This window comes from Lepidochelys kempii, chromosome 5 (assembly GCF_965140265.1).
Source record: "Lepidochelys kempii isolate rLepKem1 chromosome 5, rLepKem1.hap2, whole genome shotgun sequence".
NCBI classification, from domain to species: Eukaryota; Metazoa; Chordata; order Testudines; family Cheloniidae; genus Lepidochelys; species Lepidochelys kempii.
Genome location: NC_133260.1, coordinates 135,466,325 through 135,489,659, shown reverse-complemented (window position 1 = coordinate 135,489,659; position 23,335 = coordinate 135,466,325). Strand labels below are relative to the sequence as shown.

Below are 23,335 nucleotides of genomic sequence, written 5' to 3'. Positions count from 1 at the left end.
GAACACCAAAAGAAGTTAGTCCAACAAAATATATTACCTCACCCACCTTGTGTCTAGGGTATTTTAAGTAGGTAGTTTGACTAAAATGTGCAACTTCATATTTCAATACACGTGACTTGAGTTGAATGCAGCCCTTTTAAGAAACTTTGTGCATTTCCCCCCTTCAGCCCCCAAAAGCAGCCTGAAAGTAGACTAACATTATAACACAAAATAGTCTTAGGAGCCATTGAACAGTTTTGTAATTATATTGGAAAAGTTTTGCCTACAATAACTGGAACAATACAGAGTCTTTCAAGAATTAGATTAAGATTATGCACACAGAAAGATGAGAACTTTGATACAAATACTGGACTCTCAATTGGTCATCCACTCTTCTGGTTAATATTAAATTCCTTATACAGGGTCATATACCTTTCACCTTCACTCCCCAGTACTGAGTCTGTGGTACTTCCTCTAACTTAATGCATCAAGTTGGAGGTCAAACTTCACATCAGTAGGCAGAGACTACTTTAGGGATTTAGAATAGCAAGCTCAGCTGTTCTGCTTGCCTCACTCACAAATAAGGACTATGGGGTTAAAATTCTAGCTCTCCTTAATTAGGCACGTTAGTGCTGTCCCACTGTTCACTAGTGCCTGACAAGTTGCCTGTGCTTATAACAGCAGGAAGCTTCACTTGTAATCCACTAGTGGGTCACAAAAGAATGAAGCGGGCAGGCAAAAGGATCTGTAAAAATCTCAAATCCAGCAGGCTGAGGGAGCTGGTGCATCTGCCGGAGTTTAAGTGGGCATATGAAGATGGACCACATCCTTGTCAGAGTGAGGTAATCAGTACAGCACTGTGCAGCTGCATTAGAGCAAGTCCTGATTTGATGAATAGCAGTACAAGTCCAAAACAGTCACAGGTTATGTTCTACAGTCTGATTAGAACAGAAACTTTCACTGATCTTAACATGAACTATAAATAAATACTTGGGTATACTTCATTAACAGGGCATAGAATCTAAAAGACCACCACACAATCTTAATCTAAGCCAGTGCATTTGCATACAATTAAAATACAAGAATTACAAGGCCTGAAATAAAGACAAGCTGCCAGGGGTAGCTGACTTCATTGGTCAACTTCAGCTGAGCTTGCACCCTGAACTTTACATAAATTGCAAAGTCAGTGTGTGGTTTTCTAATATTTTATTCATTAACTTGTTTTAAAAAAACACAACTATGGTTGAATATTAAAACAAAAACAATAGCAAGGAGCGAGTGAGCTGCTTGTAGGTCTTCACTCACTCACTAATGCATACAAAACAAGCATCACAATGGTTATTCACTGGCCATTTTAAGATGTCTGACACTGAACACCACCTCTAGGATGATGCTCATCATCTTCATAGGCTTCTCCATTGTAGTGCTGTCTTCTTTCTTGAGAAGGGTCAAAGTCCACCAGCTCTACCTGATCCATTTCTTCAGTTTCTTCCACTTCCTTCCTTGCAGGTAGAAGTTTTTCCAATAGACAGAGCTTATCAGAAGAGAGGAAGCCACACTCTGGGAAGTTTACCTGAAAAAATCAGTAAGGATGGCCATTCATGAACAGTCTAACAGTTTTTTCTCCACCGCACAGTATTACTGCTTTGAGAGGCGTGTGCTATCTTGCTCCTACAAGCATCAGCTTGTAGCAGAATCCTAGGGCTCTTTCAGTAGCTCTAGGCTCCCAAGTTTCCCCAAGGGATAAAACAAAAAAACAAGCTAGCAAGTAGAATGCATTTTTACTTTTGTCAAACCTCTCATACAATCTGGCTGCCTTCCATTATCAGGTTTTCCAGATCTCTCTCTATGCACTATGTTTTGCCTACAAGATGACTGTTCCAATAAAGTAGTTTCCAAAGAAAAAAGTGTCCACATTTAAGATCCTCTCCAAGCTATTTGAGGCAGTTATTTTTAAAATGTCAGTATTTCAGCTTATTCTAAGCAGCATAACCCTGTATATTGGATTAGTTTACACAGCCTTTGGCAGAACTGAAGGCAGAAACAAGCAAAGACTGAGTGCCTGTCTTCTTGTCCCCCTTAGAAATAGAAGTCAACTTTAACCTGACAGGTTTCCACCATGTTCAGTGCTGAGCCATGTTTAACTATCACAGCTGCCTGAACTCTTACCTTGAACTCCATGATCAGGCGCCCTTTTTCATACGGTCTGCGATAAATTGGCATACCCTCGTTCAGCACACATTTGATATCTCCATGCTTGACGATCTGACCTAAAGCAAAAACCCAGACACAGAAGACAAGCTGTTATAGTTGCTACATTTATGTGATCTCCCCTCAACTCCCTTTCACACCATGTTTTCTGGGCTAACATTCATGAAACTATACTGATCCAGGCCCCCCTTCATAAAAGGCTGCTAAAAACCTGGTTGCCTGTAAATGGTAATGCCAACTCTCCTCTACCCAGAAGTGGTCTTAAAAGGCTATATAATGTGATTGGAGACACAAGGTGGGTGAAGTAACCTTCTATTGGACCAACTTCTGTTGGTGAGAGACAAGCTTTCAAGCCACACAGATCTCTTCTTCAGGTCAGGGAAAGGTACTCTGAGTGTCACAGCTAAATAGAAGATCAAACAGATAGCACATATTCTAAGGGATCATTCAAGGTGAAGTGGCCTGTTAACACCCCTGTAGTCATAGGGTAAAAAGAGTTAGTGAGTTACAGATTGTTGTAATAAGCTACAAATATAGTGTCTAACCAATCTGATTTTCAATGTCTAGCAGAGTTATGAATTTAAGCTCCCAAGCTCATCTTTTGAGGGTGTTGTGCAGGTGTCCTTTGTGGACGACTAATGGTCAGATAAAGTGATCGCTTTGTGAGAAGTGCTCACCCACAGATGACAGGGCGTTTGTGTCTATCATTTTACTGTGAGAGTTCATTTGAATGTAGTGATTGATTGGTTTCATCTACACAGGTGTCATCGGGGCAGTCGGTGCACTGAATGAGGTACTCCACATGTGATAGGCATGTGTAGGACCCCTCTATCTCGAAAGGGGTGCTGTGGGGGCTGTCATACATCTGTTCTGGTTGTGTCTGGTGTTGCTTTAAGTTGGTGTCTTGGTCTGTCGGGTGCTTGCTTCTGATGAGATTCTGTGACTTCCATGACCTCTGTGACACTTAGCCTTAGTCATGGGTGTTTTTGGTAAAAGTCATGGCTCATGACCTGTACGATATATCCCTGACTGAATCTTGGTGCTGGGGGGCAGAAGAGGAGCGGAGAGGCAGGGCCAGGGCACTGCAGTGCTCTGGGACAGCGGCATGCGGCCCGGGACCGCCACTGGTGCTGTGGTGATGGTAGGAGACCACCTCAGTGGTCCTGGGGTCAGGGACACTGGCTGCTGCAAAAGTCCCAGGAAATTACAGAATCCATGACAGACTCACAGCCTTACCTACGACTACATGGGTAGTAACAGGCCACATCATCTTCCCTTAGGACATATTTAACTTAGTTTTAACATAAGTGGTTATGCTAAAAGTATCTGTTCAATTTTGTATTTAGCTGTGACACTGAGTACGTTTCCCAGACCTGAAGAGCTCTGTGAAGCTCAAAAGCTTGTCTTACCAAGAGAAGTTCATCCAATACAGTAATAGCTCACGCACCTTGTCTCTAATATCCCCGGGCCGACACAGCTACACCACCACTGCATACATATGCAATTGTGTGTTCATGCATCCTGAAAGAAGCCCTCTTATGCAGTGTGTTCTGACTGAACAGACACTATTCCATGAATTCTGAGCTCAAGAACTCCAGTTTTCACAGGAGTTGGGGCCTTCTTAAATTCCCCCCACATATCTAGTCAAGTTAAGTTACAAACAGCCGTGCATGAGAGAGAGTCTTATCTGTTGCTGAGTGGAGTGCAGTTAGTTATGAAAGTTACACCCTGATGTACAAGTCGCATCTTTCATTAGTTTGAGTTATTAATCCAATAACTCATCCACCAGGACATACTAGTTAAAACTTAATCTTTTCAAGGAGAGTGTTTTTACAGTATAAAAGACAGAGATTTACACTTTCTGGCCCAAGTTAATACTTTAAACCAATACTATTACTTGAAATGCTCTTTTAGTCCCTTTACTATGCAACTGGAGAACTCAAGGATAATGTTGCTAGCTGCACAAGCTTAACAGCAATACTTTTAAACACTTACCAGGATGAGACGTAATAATTATAGTTCTGTTATCCAGCGTTGCAATAGGTTTCTGAAAGCCACACAGTGCCTCAACCAGCTGTATGTCCATGGACAGGAACAGGTCTTCACCTCGCCTACAGAACAGTTTACATTTGAATAAATACATCACATGCAAGAGAGCTCTGAAGATTTTGGAAAAAATCTTTAACACTAGAACTGCCTAGTAGGTCTTTGCAGAAATTGGATTTTATTCCAGAAATTAGTCCACCCTTCCCTACCCACACAGATTAATTATAGGAAGATTATAAAGAAGCTGTATACCACTCAAGAGACTAACTTGGCTTTGGCCAGGACAAAAGACCCAATTAGCTCTACTCCCACATGAGTGACTAGATTGCATACACTCCTATTGTCTGCCCTATGCCAAATTTGGGGAAAGACAAGTATGCTACAACTGGCTAAACTGTTAAAGAGCCATGGAGGATTTCAACATGCTTACAGCAGTGTGGTGATGGTTCTCTTTAAATTAAAGGACCGCCACTGCTGCTCATTTTGTTCTACTTGCACTGATGGCTGGTGCTCAGGGGAAAAACCGCTACCTTACAGAAACGGCTTTTTTAGCTGTTTTGTCTGTAGATCCCACTTGGCGTGCATGCACCTCAGGCATGTGAGATCAGAATCTTTTGGCTAGCAGCGTCTGCTGGAGCCACACCTACACACCCTTTGTGCTTGAGCTCCCCCACCCAAGGGGGTAACAGGCATAGCAGCCCCAGCCACCTCAGCTCTCTGGCTAATCCAGAATCTCAAAGCAGAGATGGACTCTGAAGGAGCTGCGATGGAGGGTGGACATAAAATCCATATGGAGAATTCCTGAATCAGTTATTGTAAGATCAGTAAGTTCCAAGTCTGTCAGGGTGGATTCCGCTCAATCCCCAAATAAATAGAAAGCCACTGGCCCCCTCCATCCTCAGTTCCTTCTCGCTGGAAACTCCAACAGTGGGGAAGGAGAGCAGATTGTGGAATGGACATGAGCAACACATCTCGAAGAACACCAGTTACAGAAAAAAGTATCTGTCTTCTTCTAGTGATTGCTCACGTTCATTCAACTTAGGGGACTCCAAACAGTACCCATGGAGGTGGGTAAGGAGTTCATGGACATGTAGATTGCAACACAGCTGTGCCAAACCCCGTGTTGTCCCTGGCCTGCTGCATGATGACATGGGGGCCATGAAACCGTGTACTGAGGACCATGCTGCGGCTTTACAGACGTCCTGGATTGGAACATGTGCCGGAGGCCAGCGAGGATGCCTGCGCTCTAGTCGAGTGGGCTCTGACAATTGGCGGCAGTGGGGCCCCCGCCAGCTTGTAACAAGCTTTTATGCAAGAGAATCTAGTTAAGATGAAGAGCCTCCTGGTGTCCACACAGAGGATTTCTATCAGCTGTAGAGATGAAAAGCTAAGTCGACCTACAGAAAGGTTTTGTCCGATCTAGGTAGAAAGCCAGGGCCCTTATGTTCAAAGCGCCTCTCTTCACTAGTCTCATAGGGCTTAGGGCAGAAGACCGGAAAGAAGATGTCCGGGCACATGTGGAAAGTGGACTCCTCCTTGGGAAGGAAAGCCGGATGGGGCTGGAGCTGGACCCTGTCCTTATAGAAGGCCGCTGGAAGGCAGTTACGAAGTCAGGGCTTGCAGCTTGGAGACTTGCCTCGCCAATGTCACTGCCACCAGAAAAGCTACCTTCCACGATAGGTGAGACAGGAAGCAGGAGGCCAAAGGCTAGGCCTGTGAGCCTGGACAGAACCAAGCTGAGATCCCGTTGTGGGACTGGACTTGAGGAAAAAGGTCTCGATACCTCTGAGGAACCTGGCCATCATGTCATGTCATGGGAAAACACAGTCTGCCCTGGACGGGTGGATGAAAGGCAGAGATCAACTGCACTGAAGAATGCGAAGGGGAGATGCCCCGTTTGGCCACCCAGTGGAAAAGTCTTGTCCACTTTCCAGAAAGGTCTGTCTAGTCCAGGGTTTTTTACTCCCCAGGAGGACCTGCTGGACCTCCTCTGAACAGGTCCATTCTTCAGGGGGTCATCAATGCAATATCCGTGCCATGGGATGGAGAGACATAAGGTTGGGGTGCAAGAGGCGACCGCGGTCCTGTGACAATAGGTCTGGTCAGTCCAGCAGGGGCCACAGGGGACTGCTGCCAAGCTCAACAGCATGCTAAACCAATGCTGGGGCATCCACGCTGGGGTGATCATGGTAACTTTGGCCCTGTCTCTCTTGACTTCTGCCAGGACCCTACTGACAAGTGGGATTGGGGGGAGCACGTACATCAGGCTTCCCATCCAGGACAGAAGAAAGGCATTGGAGAGGGAGCCCTTGCCCAGACCCCATCTGAAGCAGAAGTGGTAGCATTTCTTGCTTTGCTGGTGACGAACAGATCCATTTGGGGATATTCCCACCTCTGGAAGACCAAGCAGGCTACCTCATGGTGGAGCACCCACTCATGGTGAGAGGAGAAGTCCCAGCTTAGGTGATCCACTAATGTGTTCTTGATCCCCAGGAGGTGACATGCTTCTAGACTGATACTGTGGTTGATGCACAAGTCCCAAAGACTGAGTGCCTCTTGGCACAGGGCAGAGGATCAAGCTCCTCCCTGTCTGTTGATAGACAATCGAGGCTGTGTTGTCCATCAAGACTCAGACAGGTGAGGAAGGAAGACTGTGCATGCCCTGCAGACTGCCCTGAACTCTTAGATGTTTATGTGTAACGTCATCTCTACTGGGAACCACGTACCCTGGGTCTGGAGATTGTTGAGGTGCGCCCTGCAACCAAGATCCGAGGCATCCAAGAACTTGACTGAGTGGGCAGTGCTGTCAAAGGGGACTCCTTCCAGGACATTCCTGGGGTGAGGTGAGTATTGTTGCGGGAACGGTGACCACCTTTTCCAGGTGGCCTGGACTGGGAGTAGACAGTCAGCCATTGCTGCAGGGGTCACATCCAGAGCCTGGCATAGCACGCGCAACATATGTACATGCCACCATGTGACCTAGGAGGTACAGGCAAACCTGGACATGGAAACTTCCATGATGAGGTCTGCTAATGCCCTGAATGTCTCCAGCGACAGGAACGCCCCGGCACAGGTTGAGTTGAGCACCACTCCGATTAACTCTATCCTCTATACCCAAACGAACGTGGATTGTGTCATTCACCACAGGCCGAGCCGACAGCACATGGCCAGCAGCACTGCGACGTCCCTTGGACCTGGGGTTGCCCTTGATGAGCAGTCATCAAGGTACAGGTAGATCTGGATTCCCTGATGTCTGAGGTAAGCCACCACCACTGATGTGCACTTGGTAAATACCCGTGATGCTGTCGCTAGGCCAAAACAGAAGGACTGCAAACGGATAGTGGTCAGGACCTACTGTGAACCGGAAGCGTCTGTGTCCCTCAAAGATGGCGATATGGAAGTACGCATCATTCAGATCGAGGGCAGAGAACCAGTCTCCCAGATCCAGGGAGGGGTTGATGGAGGGCAGGAAGACCATGTGGAACTTCAGTTTCGCTAAATAGCAGTTCAAGCCCTGCAGGTCTAGTATGGGCTGCAGACCACCCTTGGCCTTGAGGATTAAAAAGTATCGGAATTAACCCCTTGTTTCTGTACTCCACAGGAACTACCTCCACCGCATCCAGCTGTAGCAGTCCCTCTACCTCCTGCACGAGAAGAGTCCCTGAAGAGGGACAGGGTGAGAAGGGGCGGGGGGGGGGGAAGTAACTGAAGGGTGTAACCCTGCACTACCATATTGAGGACCCATTGGTCTGATGTTATAGACGCCCACACAGGGAAGGAAGAAAGGCAGTTGGTAAACAGGGGAGGAAGGATCTGGGGAACAGCCTGGTAGGTTGCCCTTGGGTATACCCTCAAAATGGGCGCTTGCCAGTCTGCTTACTGCAGGTTGAGCCCATCTAGGATGTAGACAGAGGGTGGTAGCCAGGCTGCCTCTTTATGGATATTTTATGAGGAGGATCCTGGCTCGGGTGGCTCCCCTGGCTCCGAGGCTGCTGCGGCTTAAACCGCTTGCAGGAAGGGCCGGGGACATACAGGCCCAGTGTTTTCATGGTCCTGTGGGAATCTCTCAGGCCAGAGTTTATTGTGGGTCTGTTCTGCGAACAGGGCGTGCCTGTGGAAAAGGTGGTCTTGCACTGACTGCTGAGCCTCTGAGGAAAGACCAGAGAAGAGAAGCCCTGAACAATGAGATGACGGATGCCATGGTATGGGTGGCAGTGTCCACCATGTCCAACGCTGCCTGGAGTGTTGCTCTGGCCCCAGTTGAGCCCTCATATTAGAATCATAGCAGTCTAGGAGGGCCTGATGGTTGGCCATCCGCAACTGTAGACTGGAGGCAGAATAAAACTTGACGCCCAAACAAGTCTAGTCTCCTTGAGTCTTTATTCTTAGGGGTAGTCGCTGGTTGACCCTGCCTCTACCACTAGGGAATTGGAGCAGGGGGAGTATAAAAAGGTACTTGTACTTGGATGGCACAAAGTTCTTGCGCTCTGCCCTCTTGGAGATCTGAGATAAGGAGGAGGAGGTTTGCCAGAGGGCATTTGTAATTTTCACAACCCCCTCATGTAGGGGCAAAGCTACAGAGCAGAGATCAAAGGAGTCTGCAGGCTCCTCTAACTCCTCAGGCTGGAGACCCACGTTCGCGGTGACCCTCTAACAGCTGCTGATGCGCCTTAGCATCATCCTGGGGGAATCAGTGGAGGGAGCCCTTGCTATAGCCTTGTCTGACGACTAGGAGGAGAAAACCAGGACCAAGGGGTCGGTCCTCCGCAACCAGAAGTGGTCCGGGGGCTTGCTCACCCACTTCCTCCTGTGCCTGCAGTCGAGGCCTCTTGAACTGAGGGGGGGGGGGGCAGCAGCACAGAAGAGGGAGGTAGCCAGTCTCTCTGGATACTGAGCGGGTGGCCTGGGAGGGTTGAGTGAATCCCCATGGGTACCACTGTACTGGCTGCAGTGCCGTTGACTTAGTCTGCACCATAGGTATCTGAGCTTGTCCTGCAGCTAGGGAACCTTACTCTGAACCTGAGCTAGAGCCCAAGTGATCACTCTCCTGTGACCAAGATGGGGGTGAGTGGTGGCTCTGTCCTGATCAGTACCGGTCGCTCAACAAGCGTCTGGATCGGAACCTAGGCGACTGGTGGATCTGCGACAGCTCCGGGGCCGGTAATCTATGCCTCACACTTGACAAGCGGTACTGGGATGTGGAGCAGGATTGGGAAACCAGAGTGAGCTGGGCATTGTGAAGATGCAGCTGCATGTGGTGATGCTGCCCTGGGGGACTGGCCATGGTCCGTTGGTCCCCTGACTTGTTCCCGAAGCATTAACAGTCCCGCGAAGACTCTGGGCGCAGACTCTGAAACTCCTGCCAGGGGAGCGCAAGCCTCCAAAGGTCTGTGCCTGGTCACCAGTCAGCCATGCCTTGAGCCTCTCTGCCCTTGTCTGAGGTCCAGAAACCAGAAGCTTTGTGGCCCCAATCACTGTCAGAAGCATATCAGCTGCAAAAGGGCGACTGTTGGAAGGACGTCCCGTGTGACAGGGAGTGTTGCCATAAAGGTGTAGGCTGTGGTGGTCCAAATGCAGGTTTACCCAGTGACAGTACCCTGCAGGGACTGGAGTGGGTAGCACCAGGAGGGACAATCTCTTGCGCCGCTTGCAGGGCCTCCAGTATGGATGGTACCTGTAGCTCACGAGGACCTGTTGCTATCTGGGGTAGCTGGCGGGGAGCAGGCTGGGCTACACTGCTTGACCTGAATTGGGGTCCAAGATCCTGAGGGGGTGAAGAGGTGCCCGAGACCAGGCTTGGTACACCTCAGACTTTTCCTTTCCCTTCCAGGAAGCTGGAGGCCTTCCTTGCCCCATATTCCTAGGCTTCTTGGCTGGAGCCACAGAAGGGGATCGGTGGGGTGCTACGCACCGAGGTCACTGAGCTCAGTGCTGAATTGGAGTGCTGCTCTGGCATCACGGTAAGGGCAAACTAAGAAGTGCTTTCAAGCGAATGTCATGCTCCTTCATTCTGGGCTTGAAGGACTTACAGATTCTGCACTTAATATGACCGTCACCCAATCATCGTAAACCACTGTGGATTGCTAATGGGCATGGGCCTTTTATAGCCGTCACAGGGCTTAAAGTCTCTAATGAATAAGGAAACTAACACTAGAGGGAAGCCACCCCCCATGTGAATGAGGTAAATGTGTTCGAACGAACGAGAAGCAACAGCGCTAGCTGTAGCGGAACCAGTTCCATGCATGGTCACTTGCAGCAAGAAGGAACTGAGGGTGGATGGGGCTGGTGGGCTCTATATGCTGCAGCATGTGCGCGCCACTCCAGGGGGCACCAGAGCTAGTCCCCTAGGGATACTGCGGAGGGAAAAAACTGGCGGCACCGGTGTGAGGATGCACAACTAAGTTGAGTGGGCATGAGCAATCACTTGAAGGAAAGGCGGGCTCTGGAAATGTCTACGTGTTCAGCCCCTTCCTCATTTGAGGACAGCAAGGAGTCTGACAGTTTGATTTAAGTGAAAATCAAACAGCATGCTGGTGAGGAACTTCAGGGATCTCAGCATCATCATACCCCTACGGAAAACAGCATGAGAGAGTCTGCCAACAGTGCTTGAATACTATTAACTCCTCTGTTAGGCAGGACAGCCAAGAAAAAGGCTGGTTTGAACGCAAGATGGTGGAGAGAGCGGTTCAATGAAAGTTCAAAGGAGGTTCCATAAGAACTACATACAGGTCCCAAGGAAGAGACACAAATGAGTGGATGGGCCAGAACCAGTCACCATAAAAGCTTGTACTGGGGATGGCATGCTGAAATTGCAGCAAAACAAATTCTGATAGAATCAGTAATGAAGCCAGATGACCATGTCCTTCAATTCAAGCTAAAAAAATCTCAGGAATAGGGGCTTCTAAAGCATCAGTGCTGTGAAGTCCAGACGAACTTTTCTCCTTTGATCTGTAGAGGGCTTCCTGCTCTATGCAAGTATTTATTGGATCACTGTAAAGCAGTCCCTGTCTGTAGGGAGCCAATTTCCAAGCAGTCAGATGGGCCTAGATGGAGAATGTCCCCTAGTTTCCCAGAATAAGTCTGGCAGACTGGGGAGAGAAGTTGGTGGCTGTGTGGATGGATGCAGTCAGCCCACGGGTTGCTGTTTGGTCCAGCAAGAAGCTAGGATAATTACTCTGCTGGCAAGTCTGATGGATCTTCCTTCTGAGCCATGGCAATGGAGGAAAAAAAAGGAAAGGTAGAGAAGACCTTGAGACCAAGGAATGAGGAAGGCATCCTTATCACCAGCCCTGGAGCAGAACTTGTGGGCACTGTTGTACCTGTTTACAACAAACAGGTCTAGATCAGTGTTTCTCAACTTTTTGAGACCAAGGACTGGCTTGCCATCTTCCTAACCTTACTCTGTCACAAGGAGTTATCTGCTAGGCTTGAGAACAAGTCTCCAGTAACCATTAATGGCTGGCTGAGTCGTGCCTGGTGAAGAAATCTGTTCCACTGTTTGTTCCTGGTAGGTGACATGCCATGGAGCTAAGATGTGTGAAGGTCGAACCACCCTCACAGGACGATTGCTTCCTGACAATTTGGGGAGGAGGGACAAGTTGGCACCCCCACCTGTGGATATACATTGTAGAGGTGCTGTCTGTCAGATCTGTACAGTAGTTCCTTCCAGTAGCAGTACAAAAGCTCTGCAGGGTAGTCCACTTGTATGGAATTACAGCACACTGAAATGGCTTGAGGATTTTTTCCCAAAATTACATGTATTGAACTTGCAGGTGGTTTAGATGGGCCTCTCCAACCTGCCATGGATGCATCTGTAATCAGTGTTCCAGTCTGAGGTAAGGTACAGATTACAGAATGGTACCCCTTGCACACCATCAAGGTCATCATCCAGTTTAGGGAAACTGGTACTCCTACTTGGACCATGAAGTGAGTGTCCATACACTGTTTGATGGGTTTGTAAACAGACCTTAACCAGCCTTGGGGAGAGTGGAGGGGAGGTCTGTCAAAAGTCATCATGTAAGTGCACTGTATGTTTGTGTAGTCATCTCAGGTCCAGCACAAGATGCATCCCTTGTTCTTTTGGGGATATAAGTACCAGTTCCCTCTGAACTCCTGAGCACTTATGTTGTAAGGATTCCACATCAACAATCCCTCAGTTTGTCATGCAAGGTGGGTCCCTTAAGAAGATCAGGGAACTAGGGAGGTGAGTGGCCAGGAGTGGAACTGGAGATTAAAGGAGATGTATGTTATCCACTGGTCTGTAGCAATCCCAGACCATGGGTGAGAAAAATGGGAAATGCAGGAACCAAAAATGGGGTAGACATAGGATGCTCTAGTTGGACTGATACATAGCTCTGAACCCAACTAAGAAGCCAGCTGCTGGGAAGGGAGGGAGCTATCTGAGGGAAAAGTGAGACTTTGAATAATCAGCACCATCTGGTGCCAACGGGAGAAAGTTCTGTCTGAACTAGCCTGGATACATGACGTTTTCTCCTGACAGCAGGCCCTGTGCTCCTTTAGGGTACATAAGTCATCCTTGCAGGAGCTAATAGCTTGTCATTCAATTAAAACATTGTTGATAGTTGTTTGGACTTCTCTAGAATCCCTGTGGATTGTAAACAGGATGCCCTTATTGTGGTGATGGCTGTAGTCATGGAATGGGCTGTTTTAATCTGAGATACACATGGCTGAAGCCAGGCCCAAAAAATCCCAGAAAACAACTGTTTGCCACTCCGGCAACTCCATAAAAAAAAAAGGTTTTGTTCAGATCAAACCAAATTCAAAAATTACAGGTTTTTTGGTGAGGTCAGAAGTCTTATGGGTAAACAGAACATGCTATTTGACCCCAAATCATTTGTTTCCGGGCACTTTTAGAGTATTTGATTGACAAAAAGGCTAGAAGAGGTAATGGTTGTGGTGCCCACCTTATAATTTAGCCCAGTGGTTGGGGCCCTGGAGTAGGGATTTAAACCCAGGTCTTTCCCCTACCCGTTCATAGAATCTCAGGGTTGGAAGGGACCTCATAAGGTCATCTAGTCCAACCCTCTGCTCAAAGCAGGAGCTATCCCCAACTAAATCATCCCAGCCAGGGCTTTGTCAAGTCTGACCTTAAAAACCTCTAAGGAAGGAGACTTCACCACACCACCTCCCTAGGTAACGCATTCCAGTGCTTCACCACCCTTCTAGTGAAAAAGTTTTTCCTAATATCCAACCTAAACTTCCACCACTGCAACTTGAGACCATTACTCCTTGTTTTGTCTTCTAGTACCCTTGAGAACAGTCTAGGTTCATCCTCTTTGGAACCCCCTTTCAGGCAGTTGAAAGCAGCTACCAAATACTCCCTCATTCTTCTCTTCTGCAGACTAAACAATCCCAGTTCCCTTCAAGGTGAGTGACCCAACCACCAAGCTATAGGGCATTCTATGGGGCTCTCACCATCTCCTATTGAATCTATTCTACCTTATAGAAAATGGAACAGTAACAGGACGAGAGAAAGTGACTATAGCCTGGTGGTTAGGGCACTCACCTGGGATGGTGAGGCCCAACTTCAAGTCCCTGCTCCAGAGAGAGGATTCAAACCAAGCTGAGTGCCCTGACCATTGGGACAAAGGGAATCATCAATATCTACGTGACTGTAACCTCAGAGTTTTGGTGAAGCTACCTGGCAAATTTGCATCAGATTTGCCAATACTGTCAAGTTGACTGGAACTACATATTTGCAGCAAATAAATTCTTCATCTAAAAAGTTTCACCCAGCTCTACCCAGAGGTGCTTGGAACAGGGTTCAGCTACTAATAGTTTCCTAAATGATGGATCTCAGATTTCTGTGGGAGCTTGTCAAGGATGACACTTCTCTGCCAGGTTGAACAGTCATTTATGGCTTGACTAGTGGCCATCTGCAGTTGAAGCGATACTGAGTAAGTCTTTTTGATTAAAAGATCTCTTGGAGGGGTGTTATTAGGGATGGCTTTAGGCGGTCCTAGCCTGGATTTCTCTTGTGCTGCAGATACCACTAGCAAGCCAGAAGCTGGATACAGACAAAATATTCAAGTTGCTCGAGGGACTTGGTCTCTTGTCTGTTTCAGCACTGAAGGTATAGCAGCAGGAGTCTGCCACAGGTTTAGCAGGGTCTAGATCACCTTCATTTGACACTGCCAATGTGCCTGGAAGGTATAACATCCTCCATTCTAATTATGTGCTTCTTCTTGCACTACAGATAATTGTGTCCAGAGTGTCTGCAATCCTTCCCAGCAACTCCTGGAAGGGTTTGAAGTGGTCAGATGGCATTGGAGCAAGTAACTCTGTAAAATTAACATGTAATTCAGTGAAAAGGAAGATGGATTCTTAGGAGTAGTCAGCTGAGAGGGACTGAAAGGATTCTCCTTTCTATCCTTCCTCCTGAGCCTTGGCCTCCACTTTTTCTTGCAGTACCTTGAGAGATCTACTTGGTGATCAAACACAGCACCTAGCGGGAAAGGGGTCATTTGCAAGAGGAGCAAAAGCAGCTCCAACAGTGTCCAGATGGGCCCCCAGAATGTCCAATGAGGCAAGGGTGGGAAGCTGAAGGGATTAGATTGAGGAGACCCTGATGCCCAAGGTGATGTCTGCTAAGGGATGTCAACATGCTCTGGGGGATTTAGGAGCCTGAGTTAACCCCTGAAGTTGGCTGGCATGATTGAGGGTGAGCTGTAAATTGCCCTACATCATGAAAACCTGGATGGAGGGGGATGTCTGGTGAAGGATCTGATTCTGCAGAGTGTGTAGGAGAATATGAACAGCAAATCTGTTCTAGGGGTTAGTGCTGACCTCAGTGGTAGGATAGGTGAATACTGTACCAAAAAAGATTAATTTTTGGTGGCATTCGTACTGGGGTTGGTGCCAGGGGTGAAATGTCAATAGTAAGAAGTCTGCCAGTAGCATAAGAACCCTGGAAACAGTACCAGACCAAACATGAGGGAGTCTGACCCACTGAGAATTCTGCAAGTGCCAGAGTGGACTTTGCAACACCCTGTGGAACTGAGTAACGTAAAGAACCCTGGACAGGCTAGGAAGCTGATCAACAGGCTTTGTGCTCAGTTTAGAATAATACAGCACTGAGTTGCCCTTACAGCACTGCTCAACTCTGCCCTGCCTGGATGCATCGGAGGCAGTAGAAAACCCCTGAACTAATATAGTGTTAGTATTTACAAAATTGATTTAAAAAGATATTACAGGGTACCAGGCAGACACCACTGAGTTTCATCTCCCTGCCACTGGTAAGAGCAACCAAAAGGCGGTTGGGGCTGCTCTGCCTAATACGCCCTCAGGAGGGGGGCAGAGAGACAGGCAGTACATCAGCATTGTCTGAGGTAGTGCCTGTCAGAAGATTCTAATCTTGGAAGTTTGATGAGCATGGGCACCATAAGCAGGATCCACACGGAGAAAGACAGACCTGAAGTTTTAAGTTTCATCTTTCTTGAAACCAGGCTTGGTTGTCTAACAGCTATGGCTGAGCAAAGTAGCAGCTTGAAAATACAGGTAATGGAGTAGATTTGATAACATCTTGCAATAATCACTGCAGATATTCACAGCAAGTCAGCATGAAGGCACGTGCTGAACATTCAGGAAAACTCATGATTCTGACCTCGATTTTTGTAATATCCTACTCCCAACTACCCACTCTTTGGTTTGTCTAGAAGCCATTTGGAGAGATCTTACATCTGCAAAGCAACAAGTGCAATGCCAGCTATAAGACTAATTGAACAGGTATCTCTGCAAATATTCAGAGACTCGGTAGTGGTGCTGAAACTTTTCCTGTCATGTGCCCCACCCCCTGTAATAGAATCTGTCTGTGTCCCCCTTTACTGCACAGTTGGCTCAGCAGCAGCCAGGGCCACACTACATGCTCCCCCACCCCCCAGTGTTCCTCCACACTTTGGGGACCACTGCTCTAAAAGAATAAGCCAAGCGTTCATCCAACTCTATAAACCAGCTTAGAGCAATTGAAATCTAGCTGGATAGCACTGGTTGAGTTTAGATGTATGAAGTTTCTGGACAACACAGAAACATCTCAAGCTTGTGAGTGTAGGTCTTTCAGCTAGATCTTTACCTTGTAAATGTAGAATGGTCTTTTTGATCCAAGACAATAATGATGTCTCCTGGCTCTAGTCCTGGTTCTTGGTCCCCTTCCCCATGGAATGTTATCTTCTGACCATCCTTCATTCCTATTGCAAAGGCACATGTAATTAGAATTGAAATAGCTACAGTACAAAAATAGTATCACTTTAGCAGGCTGTAACTTGTGCTACAAAAAACAGTTGGAATTGGTAGGTTCTGATATTGCATCTACTTCCCCCTGTCCCCCTCAAAGCACTACACATGACTAACCAGCTACATTTCCAGAGCCCTGCATGAAGGCAATCTAGGCTATGGCAGCATATTGAACTGCTGGGCCCTCTCAGCTAGTTGTCAAGCAGCCCAATTCTAGTCAGGATTGCCACCTATAAAGGTCATTCCTTGATGAAATCAGAAGAATAGCTGAGATGACTACTTACCACCATCACAGTCCCAAGTGGTTTGCTTAAAGCCTCCTTGTATTTCCACCTACTGGCTGTTTTGTACATAGCTGCTGCAGAGCTACTGGGGTTAAGCATGATTTTGAAGCTGCAAGTATGTAAATAGGAAATCCTCTTCATAAGACCTCCAGTTCTCTCACATCAAAAAGCTACTACTACACAACCAGGCAGGTCTTTCCTTTTGGGGCTAACACCCGGCTTCTTCTGATTTAGTTATCCAAGTCTCCTCATTTCAAGACTGGTGGAATAGTCTCTTGATCACAGAGCACCCACGGGGGAGGGGGTGAAAATATATATATATATATAGTAGAAAGAAAAGGAGTACTTGTGGCACCTTAGAGACTAACCAATTTATTTGGTGCCACAAGTACTCCTTTTCTTTTTGCGAATACAGACCAACACGGCTGCTACTCTGAAACCTATATATAGTAGGTGCTCAGCACTCACCAGCTGCCAGATCACCTCCCTCCCACCCACCATGCTTCAGCTTTTGACAACAAGGAGCACTGGAGGAAGGGGGAGGAGCGGGCAGAACAGGGTGGGAATAGGTGGGGGAATAGGAGTGGTGGGGGCAGGGCCTGAGCACCTCCACCAAACCCCCAGAGAAACCATGCTTTTGGTATCTGCTTGTCCAGCTGCTAGGTCAATGGGAAGGAGCAGGATATAAGTAAACAAGTAGTCTTTGAAGTGTCTACAAAACAGTGCATGGAGATGTATATGCCTGAAAAAAGCTCTGTGTAAACGTGAAAGCCTGTCTCACCCTCTCAGAAGTTGGTCCATTAAGATATTACCTCACCTACCTTGTCTCAGTGCATGGACCATCAGTCTAGAAACAATAGTCAAGCACAGAAAAGAATTGTAATCAAGTGCAAGGAAGTGGAATCCTACAGTAATTTAAGCATGTGTTTTAGGACTTCATACTAGATTACTAACACCCAGCTGAGTAGACAGCAAACAGCCAAATTGTAAAGCTATGGCAACAGTGTAGAGATTAAGGATAGTATTGTCAAAAGGCGTTCAACTCCCTTAGGCACTAAGGAAAAGCACTCTGCACCCTGGAGGCCTGCATACTTCAACCATGTTAATCAGGACATATTTAGGTCTGAATCATTCAAGATGAAGATACTAGATCCTGGAAGTGTTGCATGTACCTTACTGCCAACTTCTGCTCTCCTCCTCCCCACCCGTAACTGTGGCTTCAATATTCTCCCTCCTTTAAAATTCTAGGCATATTACAGAGACTTCAAGTGTAGATGTAGAATGAAATTACTGGGAGGGTCAGGCACTTCAGCCAGTTGGGGTGTGCTGCATGCTTGTCAAGCTGTTAACATCTGACTGCCCAAATTCTTCCACAGCCAGTACTGATCAGCTTTTGACAAGGCCTATTCAGCACTAGAAGCTTCTTGCATCTGCTGCACAATATGGCCTTTCCCCATCCCCTACCTCTGAAGAGAGTTGTTTGTAGTGAACTCTGCTGGTTGGCTTGAACAATATCTGGCAAAGTTAATGTAGGTCAGTAGCACCTGGAGCAAGACTGTTAGGATGGCTTAATAGATTGAGTTCTAAGCATTACAGACTTAGAATTGTTTTTACACCACAACTTTAGCAGATCTGTTCTTACAGAGATACAGCAGAATGACCAGGATTTGTGCAAACCTCAAGACTAGTGGAAACATTATACTCCTGGGGGAATTCTGCACCACCCCCACAAATTTATTTGCTTCCCCACAGAAGTGACAAGGAAGCAAACAGAAGCTGCAAAAATGAACACATGCCAGTGGGGCTTCTGGTGTCTGGAGCAGCCAGTAGAGAGGTAAGTCTACATGGGGGGCATAGGGCTGGGGATGCTCATGGCGCACTTTGGGGAGGCATACAGGGTCATGTGCCACTGTCCCCCACCCCCATTTCTGCATGCACACAGAGCTGCCCAGGTGAAAAAGAGGGTTCCACAAAGGCTAGCTGACTCTGCAGCTGGACACTGCCTCTGGGTCCTAGCGCCGGTCAAGCCCCCCTTCTCTGTGCTGGGAGCCATCCTGTTTCTGTACAATGGTGAATGCCTGCAGCAGGGCACAGGTGGGAGAAAAAGGTAACGAGGGGAGGGGAAACGGAAGAAGCAGCCTTACATGCAGTATCCCCCTGGCAGCAGCAGCCCCCTTCCCCACTTTCACCTGGACCCCCTTGCAGAGCCCCATTGCCTGTGCAGCGCCAACAAGCCTATGTGAATCCAGATCCCCCACTGAGTCGCCAGCACTAAAACTGCTCCATGCTAAACCCTCCAAATATTGATCCTGCTGGGCTGAGCCTGCCTGCCTAGACCTGGCGCAGAGAGGCAGGGCCCCAGGGTGTTCCTGGGGCAGGCCCAGCTCTTGCACTGTGTCAGGGTCAAGTGCAGCCTCACTGCTGAGTCCCTGTCTGGGAGGGGGAAGGAAAGGAGAGAAAATGGGGACTGCAGGACGATCTCCCACCTCCATGCAGCCAGGCGGCTGTGTTCCCCACTGCCATGCTGGAGCCTCCGTATTTTTTTATTGAGGATTTTAAAATATTGTCCACAGAATTCCTGAAGGGGTAATACTAAAGCAACTTAACTCATCACCAAGCGTTCCACTTGCTTGATTTTAACCAGTGTCAGTAATTAGTCAGCATTCTGGCATATTAGTCTGCTTGTCAGTTTCTCTTCACCATGAATCAATCCAGTTTGCATATCCAGTAATCAATATGCAACTAACATGGCACTAGGTGTAGTCAAGTTAATGCTTACTAAAGAAGTGAGCAGTAATTTCCACCATTAGCCATCAAGCTGTGCGTATCTGAAGCCAAGTCTACCCTTTAGAGCTCTGCGCAGGTTTTATCATTTAATAGTAAGCTATATGCGCTACTATTGCTACACATTTTAACATGGAGGTAACACTGCCACTGGGTAAAAGCTCTTTTTCAATTACTGAAATTTGTATCATGCAAATCCAAGGTTAATACAAATCTATTTAGAGCAGGGGTTCCCAGACTTTTGTACTGGTAACCCCTTTCACATACCAAGCCTCTGAGTACAACCCCTCCCCATACATTAAAAACACTTGATATAGTTAACACCATTAAAATGCTGGAGGCAAAGCGGGGGGGGGGGGGGGGTGGCTGACAGCTCGCAAACCCCCATGTAATAACCTCGTGACCCCCTGCGGGGCCCTGACCCCCAGTTTGAGTACCCGTGATCAAGATATTACAAAAATCAGCCAAATTCTCCTTGAAGACATTACCTTTATCAATATGAACTTCTAGAATCTTCTTCTCTCGAACAATCTTCCTTCCAATGCAGCTTTTACACCTGTCCTTAGGACTGATACGCTCCCCATGTCCCTGGCATTCCATGCACACAGACTGGATTTGCTGAACCATTCCGGGTCCTATCTGGTGAATTCGTATTTGCATGCCTGTACCTCTGCAATTGGGACAGCATTCTACTGCACCTTTCTTACCACCTCGGCCTGATGACAAGACAGCAAAGTCTAATTAGAACTGATTGTGTTTTCTCGCTAAAAAAGGAACTTAAAACTAGAAGTACGTTTACAATTTACCTAGAAATAGAGTTAAGTTCATCTAAATCCAGGGTTTCTTTTAACCTGAATGAACTTTTAATTCCAATATGCAGTTATCTGAAAAACATTTAGATTATAAAAATCCAACAGTGAACATTAACATACCTTCACATTTGTCACAGATCACATTCTTCTGCAGAGCCAGTTTTCTTGTTGCACCATTATATAAGTCTTCCAAAGTTACTGACAACTGATGAACAACATTTTTACCTGTAAAGAGTAAAAAGGTTTTACCTGACATGTCATTCGCTTGGAACCAGATACTGTTTCTAATAATCTTAGACACTGTTGCACAGCATTGACAACGCTGTTTAGTTTGTAAATGTTTTACAGAAGTGAGCGTCCGTAATCTTACGCCATACTCTGAACAGTTACATATTCTACAGGAAACACTTCCACAGTAAAGGGTCACTTTAGGTAGTATCACAGAAACAGACAAATTACCTCTCCTCTCTCTCTGCATTCTTCCGCCTCCTCCAAAGAACATATCAAAAATATCCATGGGTGACCCGAAACCACTGCCAGCACCACCCTCTTTAATAGCCTGTTCGCCACCTTTGTCGTACAAGTCCCTCTTCTTGGGATCGGAGAGTACCTCATAGGCTTGGGAAATCTGCTTGAACTGGAGGAGACAGGTCGGAAGGCGCGTTAACACGGCGACTCGCCAGCAGCCGCCCGACACGAGCCCTGGGACCCCCCCCGGAGAGTTACCCCCCCCCCGCGCCACTTGCCTTCTCGCCCTCGTTGGGGTTCTTGTCGGGGTGGTATTTCAGCGCCAGCTTGCGGTAGGCCTTCTTCAGCTCCTCCTGCGACGCGCCGGGCTTCACCCCCAGCACGTCGTAGTACGTGGTCTCCTTCACCATGGCGGGCGGCCTGCGGGAACCGAGCGTGAGCCCCCGGCACGCGGGCCCGGGAGGTGCGGGGCCCGGGGGGGAGGGGAGGGGGAGCGGCCCGGGAGGTGCGGGGCCCGGGGGGGAGGGGAGGGGGAGCGGCCCGGGAGGTGCGGGGCCCGGGGGGGAGGGGAGGGGGAGCGGCCCGGGAGGTGCGGGGCGCCGGCCCGGGGGGAGGGGAGGGGGAGCGGCCCGGGAGGTGCGGGGCGCCGGCCCGGGGGGAGGGGAGCGGGAGCGGCCCGGGAGGTGCGGGGCGCCGGCCCGGGGGGAGGGGAGCGGCCCGGGAGGTGCGGGGCCCGGGAGGAGCGGCGGGGGCCGGGGAGGTGCGGGGCGCCGGGAGGTGCGGGGCGCCGGGCCGGGGGGAGCGGCGGGGGCCCGGGAGGTGCGGGGCGCCGGCCCGGGGGGAGGGGAGCGGCCCGGGAGGTGCGGGGCGCCGGCCCGGGGGGAGCGGCGGGGGTCGGGGGGGTGCGGGACGCCGGGAGGTGCGGGGCGCCGGCCCGGGGGGAGGGGAGCGGCCCGGGGGGTGCGGGGCCCGGGGGGAGCGGCGGGGGCCGGGGAGGTGCGGGGCGCCGGGAGGTGCGGGGCGCCGGGCCGGGGGGAGCGGCGGGGGCCCGGGAGGTGCGGGGCGCCGGCCCGGGGGGAGCGGCGGGGGGCCCGGGAGGTGCGGGGCGCCGGCCCGGGGGGAGGGGAGCGGCCCGGGAGGTGCGGGGCGCCGGCCCGGGGGGAGCGGCGGGGGTCGGGGGGTGCGGGACGCCGGGAGGTGCGGGGCGCCGGCCCGGGGGGAGGGGAGCGGCCCGGGGGGTGCGGGGCCCGGGGGGAGCGGCGGGGGCCGGGGAGGTGCGGGGCGCCGGGAGGTGCGGGGCGCCGGGCCGGGGGGAGCGGCGGGGGCCCGGGAGGTGCGGGGCCGGGATGGGAGCGGCGGCGGCGGCGGCGGGGAGGGGGGTGTGCGGTGCAGCTGCCACTCACCGGCGGCGGCGGGGGCTGGGCGGGCTCCGGTCTCGGCTGCGCTCGCCGCGCCTGGCTGTTCTAGAAAGTTCTTTCCAAGCCGGTCTCTGCCGCAACGCATCCGGGGAGTTTTGTCGCTGGCGAAGCCTCGCCCCGGAAGTCCCGCCCCCTCGGTTGCCAGGACGAATCACCGACGGGAAAGGAACGCGGGGGCGGAGAGAGGAGCCGCGAGCCAATCGCAGCCCGTGACCTCTCCTCGTCCCTCCGGGGCCGGCCCGCGAGACTACAGCTCCCAGCATGCCGCGCGAGGCACGCGCCGGCGTCTGACGATGGCAACGAGAGGGTGACTGGCTGGCTCTGCCCCTGCCCCGGCGGGCGTTGGGGGGGGTTTGTAACCGGGGTGGGGGCTGGAGGGTGAGAAGGAGGAGGGTCGGGGCCGTGTGAAGAGGGGGCTGGGGCCTAGGCCTAGTGGAGGGGGGGTGAGGAGAGGGGTGACGGGGTGGGGGGCGGGAGGGGTGAAGTGGGGGAGGTGAGGAGGGGGCCTGGGAGAGGTGAGGAGGGAGAGCTGGGGGCGGGGTGAGGGGGGGATGGGAAGGGTGAAGTGGGGGAGGAGAGGGGGGGCTGGGGAGGTGAGGAGGGAGGGGGGGATGGGGGGAGGTGAGGAGGGGGAGGAGAGGGGGGATGGGGAAGGGTGAAGTGGGGGAGGAGAGGGGGGGCTGGGGAGGTGAGGAGGGGGGATGGGAAGGGTGAAGTGGGGGAGGAGAGGGGGGGCTGGGGAGGTGAGGAGGGAGGGGGGATGGGGGGAGGTGAGGAGGGGGAGGAGAGGGGGGATGGGGAAGGGTGAAGTGGGGGAGGAGAGGGGGGGGCTGGGGAGGTGAGGAGGGGGGATGGGAAGGGTGAAGTGGGGGAGGAGAGGGGGGGCTGGGGAGGTGAGGAGGGGGGAGGGGATGGGGGAGGGGTGAAGTGGGGGAGAGGGGAGGCTGGGGGGGATGGGAGGGGTGAAGAGAGTGAGGAGAGGGACAGCTGGTGAGAGGGGTTGGGGTATGTGAGGAGGGACTGGTTCTGTTTTAGTCCAAGGTGGATGTGTAATGTGCTGTGATTGAGGCCTGGCCTGTACACA

General features: G+C 50.2%; 1 protein-coding gene across 2 annotated transcripts; it reads right to left on the bottom strand.

Moving 5' to 3' along the window:
- Window positions 1-226: 226 nt before the first annotated feature.
- On the bottom strand, window positions 227-22,378 carry DNAJA1 (DnaJ heat shock protein family (Hsp40) member A1). 2 transcript variants are annotated; one of them, XM_073346029.1, is made up of 9 exons: window positions 22,237-22,378; window positions 21,112-21,253; window positions 20,825-21,002; window positions 20,486-20,590; window positions 20,042-20,269; window positions 16,325-16,439; window positions 4,186-4,301; window positions 2,149-2,249; window positions 227-1,552 (listed from the first exon to the last, which is right to left on the bottom strand). In XM_073346029.1, exons 2-9 carry the CDS (start codon window positions 21,241-21,243, stop codon window positions 1,334-1,336), a joined length of 1,194 nt encoding a protein of 397 aa, XP_073202130.1. In that variant the 5' UTR covers window positions 21,244-21,253; window positions 22,237-22,378; the 3' UTR covers window positions 227-1,333. The 2 variants fall into 2 exon arrangements, with proteins under 2 accessions (XP_073202130.1, XP_073202131.1); XM_073346030.1 differs by lacking the exon at window positions 21,112-21,253 and having other exon boundaries at window positions 22,237-22,325.
- Between the last annotated feature and the right edge of the window lie 957 nt (window positions 22,379-23,335).

What these genes read in the sequence shown, in the direction of transcription:
- DNAJA1 (XM_073346029.1), bottom strand. Translation starts at nt 21,243, where the DNA reads ATGGTGAAGGAGACCACGTACTACGACGTGCTGGGGGTGAAGCCCGGC. An exon ending in ACCCCAACGAGGGCGAGAAG is followed by an intron (nt 21,003 to 21,111) that starts GCAAGTGGCGCG and finishes TGTCTCCTCCAG; the next exon opens with TTCAAGCAGATTTCCCAAGC. An exon ending in AATGCAGAGAGAGAGGAGAG is followed by an intron (nt 20,591 to 20,824) that starts GTAATTTGTCTG and finishes TACTCTTTACAG; the next exon opens with GTAAAAATGTTGTTCATCAG.